The 9,285-nt window shown below is 40.7% G+C and overlaps 1 protein-coding gene across 1 annotated transcript; it reads left to right on the top strand.

The window, feature by feature from the left end:
- Positions 1 to 2,894: 2,894 nt before the first annotated feature.
- LOC128369291 (glutamine synthetase) lies at positions 2,895 to 6,705 on the top strand. The gene is made up of 7 exons (XM_053330302.1): positions 2,895 to 3,021; positions 3,701 to 3,888; positions 3,984 to 4,145; positions 4,940 to 5,086; positions 5,180 to 5,307; positions 5,414 to 5,613; positions 5,708 to 6,705. The coding sequence occupies exons 2-7, from the start codon at positions 3,723 to 3,725 to the stop codon at positions 6,018 to 6,020; spliced, it is 1,116 nt and encodes a 371-aa protein (XP_053186277.1). The 5' UTR covers positions 2,895 to 3,021; positions 3,701 to 3,722; the 3' UTR covers positions 6,021 to 6,705.
- The last annotated feature ends 2,580 nt before the right edge of the window (positions 6,706 to 9,285 follow it).

Raw genomic sequence — 9,285 nt, 5'->3', positions numbered from 1 at the left:
AGTGTCTGCATGCAAACATGGGAAAGGCAGGATTTTGGATACTTATGTAAGGGAATAGTTTTCATCATGACCACCATCACTTAGTTCACTTCATGCTGGGATGTTGTCACCATTTTCCTCCACCAATCTGCTTCTACTGTTAATTTTGTTTCTACACTTTCTCCACACCTCTGTTCATTCAGCACAGCAATGCTCAAAGAAAGCCCAAATGCAAACTTTTCAACTTGCCATGTGTTGTAGTGCGAGGCCTCTGATGCTGAATTAAAATGTTTTTTCCCCCTTTTTTAATATTCTTACGTTTTTAGGGAAACAATGTCACATTGCAAACTTGGCCGTAGTTGGGGGTTGGTCTGCAGGGTTAATTACTTACACAGACTATAAAAACAATCAACTTAGCCCCCGCGACGCAACCCATTGATTAGTGGACTCTGTTTTGAAGCCTCGAGTTTGGCATTTCGACCGTCGCCGTCTTGGATTTTGTGAAGAAGTGAGGTAAGTTATTTTGGTAGTATATTGAAACGAAAGAGATTACCTGACTCTAATACTAGCTGCTAGCTTGGTTAGCGTGTTGCATTTAAAGTCAATGGTTAAGTTGCTAATGTTTATGCTAATTTTCGCTAGTGGATAAACGGGCTTCAAACCATTCAAACAAAACGTACGTTACCATAAGAACTGAACATCTGGCTCCTTAGGGCTCCTGAATGCGACCAAACGTGGAACAAGACTTTTAGTCTACCAAAGGTTACTTTTAACTCTGATGAACTGCAAACACATGGAAATAGTGAGGCTACGACTATGCTCTTTGACTCTGGTTGTCGTCGTGGTAGCCACTTGTAAATCCTAACCCGTGCTGTATTGAAGAATACTTAAAACTAGCGATTGAGACCAACAACTCCTTATGAAACTGTTTACTGAGATAGTAACTCAAGTGAAAATTAGGCTCATTCTCTCATGGACTTCTACATAATCTGACTTTTTTTGGAGCCAGTGGAGTCGGTTTAATGGACTTCCGCATTGGCTTCACTTTTACATGGATGTAGTGTCTAATATAGGCCTATCCATACACATTTTCAGGCCAGACCCAGAACTACCTACTTGATTTCTTATTTCCTTAAAAGTATATCATGAATAATAATAGGCTAATAACAATAATACAGCCTTCATATTTTTATGAATAGTCTTTCATTAATAAAATCAGGATGTAATTGTATAGAAGACCTCTCTTTGCTGGTTGCATTCTGAAATGGAAAAAGTAAAAAAAAATGCCTATATTGTTGTAGGTAATGTGAGGGACTAGATAAAATGGTGGACCAAGTGTTCAGGTTAGAGAACTAAGTATTTTCCGAGCAAAATTAATTCAATGCAAATTAATCCCAATCCTATTTACACATACCAACTATGCCACTACTTACTACTTACCATGCTAAAAGGGATGTCTGCAACCCCCACAACACTTACATCCTCACATGGCCATTTTCACCTGTCCCTGAACAATACAAGCATCTCAAGACACATTTACTGTGCTATTGGATTGCAATCATAAACAATAGGATGCATTGACTATGTAAATGTTGTCTTTAAAAACTATTTTGCAACTGTGTGCCTTTCAATGGTTAGTGCCAAAGATCTGCAGGTCTCTTGAAGAATTAAATCCAGAGGCAACGTCATGGTTCTCTTTGGCACTGAGGAAACAGTCTTTTCAGGGAGCGACAGGAGGCATCCAAAAAGAGAGGTGCTTTCTAAGAGGTTTAGATTTAATCTACGTCAGTCTGATTAACTCTCAAATGTTTTGATTACATAAGAAGACAGAAGTCAGAAACAATTTTGATAATGAATTAATTGTTATATTATTTATCAAGCAGAATATGTGTTTCAATGCCTTTAGGCCTACTGTAATTGCACAATGTACAACAAAATGAAGTGTCTCCAGTGGTACCAACACTCTCTGGTTCCAGGATTTGAATGCTTTCTATACTGAATGGACTGTTTTCTGACACAGTAAGATACCTGAAACCATAACCTTGGACTCCCAGAAGCTGACATTTTATAGACTAAATGATTCACACTTCTAAGTGACTAGTAGTTAAGGGTTACCAGAACATTCCTTCAATTACCTTCAGAAAGTAGCCGCTGGGTAACTTCATTTTTAGGACATTTCTTTCAAAGGGTATCTGTAATTTGGTAACATACTAGAAATATAAACATAGTTTTTTATAATTATATGTATTTAAATTAATTTAATATAAATGATTGGGCAGAACTTTTTTTTAGATTATTTATTGTCATTTGTCACCCTTTATAAAATAATATACCTGCAAATTATTTTATTTTTTTAAACAGGAAATTAAAATAAAGGGTTAACAAAGCGTTTAACAATTGTCCATACGTGTGCTTTTAAGCATAATTTTCTCACGTGTTATTCCTGTGCAAAACCGGAATGTTCCAAATCCATGCACTTTTTCTTGGTGGAATTACATAATCTCTCCCATTAAAACCAGTACACTGTGACACCATTACTGCTTTGTACCACACGGTGGCGTCTCAGCCTGAAACTCCCTGATGGGTTTGAGCTGAGTCTGAGGATGTTGTACATTTGGCCCCCTCAATGGCGCACATTTTTCTTTTTTAAAATAACCAAGTCAGCCTCCATCGTATTTATTGTCTTTCTTTTTTAATTGTGTGTAAATCCTCGGGTTGTGCATCCATGTGAGGATGAGAGCGCACGCTGAGGGTCACTCACGCACAGTAACACGCGGCTGAGCTCATTGAGGGCGGTACTGTTCAGTCTGCAGCCTATCCAATGATCGGGCTGCATGTGCCTTCAATCACCTTGGAGTGTAAACATACTGCTGTTTCTCTGACCAATCATAGACGCGACGTCCCAGATCCTGCTCTTATAAATGTGGCCGGACCCATAGCTTCGGTACCGGAGAATGAGAGAGATACTAGCGAGACATCACATCACAAGACACTGGACCTGTCAGTCCTTTAGTTTTTATTTCAATTTTCTCGTCTCGCCAGGTAATTTGTCTTTCTTTTAATTTATTTGCTTTTGTTTCCTCTTTCATTTGTATGTCCTGTTGGGGAGGAGCTCTGCAGCTTCTTACTCATTGTACCAGACTTTTCATTGTTACAGACTAAAGTGAACTGTTCCTTAATGTATGTATGTCGCCTCGGTGCCTTCATCTTATGGTTGAATCTGTGTAGATATCTGGTTATGTGCGTCTCCAGGCGTTTAGGTGTAGGTAGTAGTGGGTCTCAACGAGGAAACCTATGATGTAATATTGCTTCACTCTCGCAGTCAACTATTGTCACCATGACTACAACAACAGGATGTACCGTAGAAATGCGTTTTTTTCCCGCTGAAGTGTCTTGTTTCTTTTGTATTTTTTTTTCATGAGGCATCTATTGTGAGCTTGCAGCTTTAAATAAGTTTTTTTCTTTGGTCATGCACAGGCGGTTGAAACTGGCTTTTTATTTTCCTTCCAGCATGGAGTGGGGAGAAAACCCTGGAAATGTGCCATCTTTTTACATTTTCAGGTTGTTTTTCCACCCCATCTCCTTTCTGGAAGAAGAAACAATGGTGCTCGTTTTTGTGTTTTTCTGCCCTCCCCCCGCCCCAAACCCCCTAGTTACGCAACACATAGTACAAAGCCCACCGCGATCTCATACCTGCTCTCTTCTCTCTTCTTATCCTCAGGTGTGTTATAGTAGGAAATAAGATGGCTATGTCCACCAGCGCCAGCTTGAGTAAAGCTGTCAAGCAGCAGTATATGGAGCTTTCTCAGGGGGAAAAAGTCCAAGCTATGTATATTTGGATCGACGGAACCGGAGAGGGGCTGCGATGCAAAACAAGGACTCTGGATTCTGAGCCCAAGAGCATCGAAGGTAAGACTCCCGAATCTCCCGAAAATGTTTGACTTCTAAAAATGTCTTGATGTGCAACCATGTAGTTTAATATAACTGCTCTCCTGCTCGTGTAGAACTGCCTGAGTGGAACTTCGATGGCTCCAGTACCTACCAGTCTGAAGGCTCTAACAGCGACATGTACCTGGTCCCTGCTGCCATGTTCCGTGACCCGTTTCGTAAAGACCCCAACAAGCTGGTCCTGTGTGAAGTGCTGAAGTACAACCGCAAGCCTGCAGGTAACAAAGCAGCTAAGAATCTGTAAAGTCTGGACTATAATGAGTGAAATAGTTTTTAATAATGCCCTAATACTCAGTAAAGATGTCATAATCTTATTTATAATAAGTTATAACCCAGTATAATAAGTTATTTTTAATAACAGGTAATTAAAAAAAACACCAGCAAAATGTACACATTTTAAAGCCTCTGTAACTGTAGTTGTAATTGATCAGCCTTAAAGAGAAGGAAACAATTTGATTGGTCAGACAGTGTAATGTGGGCGGTACTTTTATATAAAAGAAGGGAATGAAACCCAAAACCTGAATCTAGTAGAAGACTTGAAGTCTGATCTGAAATGGGACACTTAACAAACTAAGCTTGTATGTTACATTTGTATTGTACCAACATAGTACACACCGTTGCATCCATACAGTTATGAACAGGTGTGCACTTAAATTGACCCATACACCCATTCTTTCTCTCTTGCATGCACACTGATGCAGGCATTTTAAATGTGAGACCTGTAGATCTGGAAGTCATAGCCTCTTAGCAAAATTATTGCAAGTTTATTGTGCAGGAGAAACTGAAAGATGTAACTGTACAGTTTCACTGGCCCATTTTATTGAGGATTATATGTTGGAGGGGAAAGTCATTTTCATTGCCCAAAATGATGATGGGAAAATCTATTTAGAAGTTATAATTTGCATTTCTACTATGAATATGCTTCAGCAGATTTACAAAACTGGCCCACGTTAACAGACTTAATTGTGCTAGTGTTACTTGGTCTTCTAATCTGAAAGTTTCTCTCTTACAGAAACCAACCTTCGTATCTCGTGCAATGCCGTGATGAAGATGGTGGAGGAGCAACATCCCTGGTTTGGCATGGAGCAGGAGTACACCATCCTGGGCACTGATGGACACCCATTCGGCTGGCCATCTAACGGATTTCCTGGACCACAAGGTAAGCAGCTTCTCAAGAATTTCGGTTTAAGATAAATGTGTTTCTGGTCATTAATGTGTGGATGGATTCGTCTAACAATTTGCATCTTTACAGGTCCATACTACTGTGGTGTGGGAGCAGACAAAGCTTATGGCAGAGATATAGTGGAGGCTCATTACAGAGCTTGCCTGTATGCTGGAGTCGAGATTTGTGGCACAAATGCAGAAGTGATGCCTGCTCAGGTAAAAAAGAACTAATCATGTTTGAACTTTGCACATGTAATCATGGTTTAACAATCTCTTGAAACTTCATAAACATAAAAATAAACTTGAAACTTCCTATGTTCAGTGGGAGTTCCAGGTTGGACCGTCTGAAGGAATCAACATGGGTGATCATCTCTGGGTGGCACGTTTCATCCTGCATCGCGTCTGTGAAGACTTTGGCGTGGTCGCCTCATTTGACCCCAAGCCAATCCCTGGTAACTGGAACGGTGCCGGCTGCCATACAAACTTCAGCACAAAGGAGATGAGGGAAGATGGTGGATTAAAGTGAGTTTCAAAACCTTGGGGATCATTTGACAGCTCTGTCAGTATCCATTTTTTGCAGGAATCTCTAACGGAAACTTGTCGTTTCTTCTTTCAGAGCCATTGAGGATTCTATTGAGAAGCTTGGAAAGAGGCACAGCTATCACATCCGTGCCTATGACCCCAAAGGGGGGCTGGACAACGCTCGCCGTCTCACCGGCCACCATGAAACCTCAAACATCAATGAATTCTCTGCCGGGGTGGCCAACCGCGGTGCTAGCATCCGCATTCCTCGCAATGTCGGCCAGGAGAAGAAAGGCTACTTCGAAGACCGCCGTCCATCTGCCAACTGCGACCCGTATGGTGTGACCGAAGCCCTGATCCGCACCTGTTTGCTGAACGAGGAGGGAGACGAACCTGCGGATTACTAAATCCACAACTCATGGACTCCCACTGCCCTCCTGACTTTCTTTTCTTTTTAACTAGTACTGTATTTTTATTTCTCCCACAGAGGTGATTTTAACCTGCATTTTTAATGGATTAAAGTTGGCTGGTCAACTTAAAACATGACAAGGTATAATCATATCCTTGGTAGTTGAGTATGAGCTGGTAATGGCAGGGTATGTCTTCCCCTCGTCTTTAGAAGGGATTGGCTTTTGTAACACTGTTTTATAGCCCATGTCATATCTTTCCCCTTTTTGTCTGGTGACTAAAATGAACTGACGCACACGGACACTGAAGCGTAGAGCTGCTAAGGCTGGACAGCATGTGTAACTTAATAAATCTTAGTTCATGTACTGCTAATATTTTGACCTGCCTTTTCAACTATTCAGTCTTCTGTTACTAATTCTCTGATTTTATGAAGTGTCTATTTTTAAATGGCAACGTTTGATGTCACTGGGTCAACTTGTATGGTACGCTTTGTAGATGTCTGTGCCCAGATGTATGTTGTTCAAATGTGGTGGATCTGTCCATAATGCCATTTGTAGATTTCCTCAAGGAGTTTTATCCTTTTGTTAACTGCGATATTGTAATGCACCTGATTTGGTAAAACATCACGTTTACTGAACCTGGTGTTTTTTATTGATACACTTAAAACTTTTATTTTTATCACAACACTGTTGTCGGACTCTTGACTTCAGGGCTTTGAAGGAACAGTTTGACATTTGGGGGAAACTGCACATATTAATTTTGAGCATTAGATGAGAAGATTGCTGCCACACTTGGCTAGATGAGCGGTATTTATCTTCTCCTTTACTTCTCAGCCAAAAAAAGCTTTTTACCATAAGGTCGAATGAATGCATTGTCAAGGTAATAGGATGGCACGGCACTTCATCTTCAGCTGCAAAGGGAAAGGCTTAACTTGTTAGTTTAGTGTTGAGCAGATGATTCACAGATCTACACAGGAGTCTGGAGCTCAAAACTTTTTCGACAGATTTATTGGTAATCGTAAGGTGAAACATCCCATAAAATTCAACACTGGCACTAACTTCTCACAACTTGGTCAACACCATAATGAATTTATAAATAGAATACATCCGTCTCCAGCTGGCTGCAGGAACAGTTGAGCATGGTTTCCAGACAGCTTTGCCTTGTAAAAGTAGCTTTAACAGCTGTTGGCAGCTTTTTATTGTAACGAGTAAACATTTAAAAAACACTGCAAAATAAAATGCTCCTAAAGGTAACCCTACTAAAGGCTGCACCTTCTTTGGCCAAATCTTCTGATGTTTCAGTCTGGCTGATATCTTGGCAGGAGCTCAACAAGAGCTTTGTTCTGTTTGTCTTTTTATTAGCACTCTGTGGGAAGTAACTGGAAACGAGTGTACCCACGAGACAGTTATTATACTCCTTCGCTGCAACAGCCCAAAGCCAACATTCCCAGAAGTGCTGTGTCATAAACAACTTAATTGAACCCAGTATTGTTTTGACTGAGAAGTATTGACTTTAACTGGATCCTATTGTCTACAAGCAAACAACATGGCAGAAATATCTAGATTTGGTTGGTTTAAGTACATTCAAGGTATCAACACTGCTGAGAAACAGCTGTATGGCAGCTCTAGATTAGTAGTCAGCTTCTTCAAAATAGTTTTAGATGCAACTATTCAGATCCTATCATCAAAACACAAAGACTAACTAAAATGACTGTAAAGAATTCCTAATACCTTTATATTAGCATGAATGATTGCCACCAAGATTTGCAGCCTTTTGCAAAACCTGTGCCAATTCAGCATTATTTTACTCAAAGCTGAGTCTGCATTCACAGCTTCACAGATATAAACACTGAAGGAATTCTTTGTTCTCCACCAAAGACAACAAGGAAGACTTTTGAACCACATTTAACAAGAAGCACACCTCATCCTTATTTCACGGGACAAACATTTACTGTTGATGATGTCTCCCTTACCTCGGGGGGAAGGGCAGCCAAAAAGTTTGCTTTGAGACCTTTCCCCTACTTCCTAACTGCCCTCACAACAGAGTGTTAGTCAGTGCACTGATTGGCTTGCCAGGAACAAGTTAACCAATCATAAAGTCGAAGGCAGGTTCAGTCTTGTTTCAGAGGATGTCAGCTGGCATGAAGCCAACACATGTACTTTTACTTTGTTTTGGTGGGTTTTTTTCCCTTAAATCTGAAACCTCTCCGCCCTTGAAACTTTGTTTTGCGCCAGCCTTTGCACGTTCCTAACAGTTTGCATTGGATGTGGGACAGGATGCAAAGTTTGGAAAAACAACTTGTTCATGAATTAACTTTCCTTTTAAAGATTAAATATAATTGTAACATATTGTGGTTAATAATCATGATGAGGCTAATCTGGAATAATCCAGTTTTTTCCTGCAACAGTATCAGCCTAAATCCGCACGAGGCTGTGTGCTCACTGCAGCTTGAAATCAGCATGAAAGGAAATGCATAGTTAAACTTCCTCCTACACACGTGCACTCATCTCTGCCATGCAACCAAAAAAGACAACCAAACCGGGACCCTAACAAAAATGACATAAATCTAAACCCAGAAACCCTGATCACTAACTGCCACAACAATTACAGAGGGAAAAAAAATGGCTCAAACACAGCTCACTGTTGCTGCATTCCCAGTAACCTTACTACATTCCCAGAGGCAAACAGGGACACCATGTTCTTTCCCTCAACCCACCTGTTTTTGTTTTGTTATATCTCTTTGGACACGTGGATATTCAAAACATTACCAAAAGGCAGCATTTTCAGGGAAGAACATGTCATTAACCCCAATCACTCCCTCTAACTGTGTTTCTGTTACTGGTATTTTGCACAAACCTGTCTGGATTTCTTGTATTCGACTGCTTTCTTCTCTGTCTTATTTAACACCTGAGTGTTTAAACGCCACCACAGGATGTGTGTGGTTTACCAGATTGCTTCCAGGCGTAATTAAGGGTTCGATTTGTATGCAGAATCCACACCGCCCTCCGTCTGGGAAGCTCAAACGATGTGGAGACACTGGACAAAGGATGGAGAGAGGGATGCTGCCCTGTTGCTATGACAACTACCGGAATGTACTGGTTGGATCGTGGCGGTTCTTGTGCAGAGCGGGTGAACAGTCATGGGTGGGGGGGACAACATCCATGTTATGTAAGTAGAGGAAAAAAAGATATGAAATGGGGTCTCATAAATGGAACGGCACAATTGCCCCCCTGGCCAAACACAGTTTAAGATGCTTGTCAGTTT

Source organism: Scomber japonicus, chromosome 12 (genome assembly GCF_027409825.1).
Source record: "Scomber japonicus isolate fScoJap1 chromosome 12, fScoJap1.pri, whole genome shotgun sequence".
Lineage (NCBI taxonomy): Eukaryota > Metazoa > Chordata > Actinopteri > Scombriformes > Scombridae > Scomber > Scomber japonicus.
This window is presented reverse-complemented; position numbering and strand designations above follow the sequence as displayed.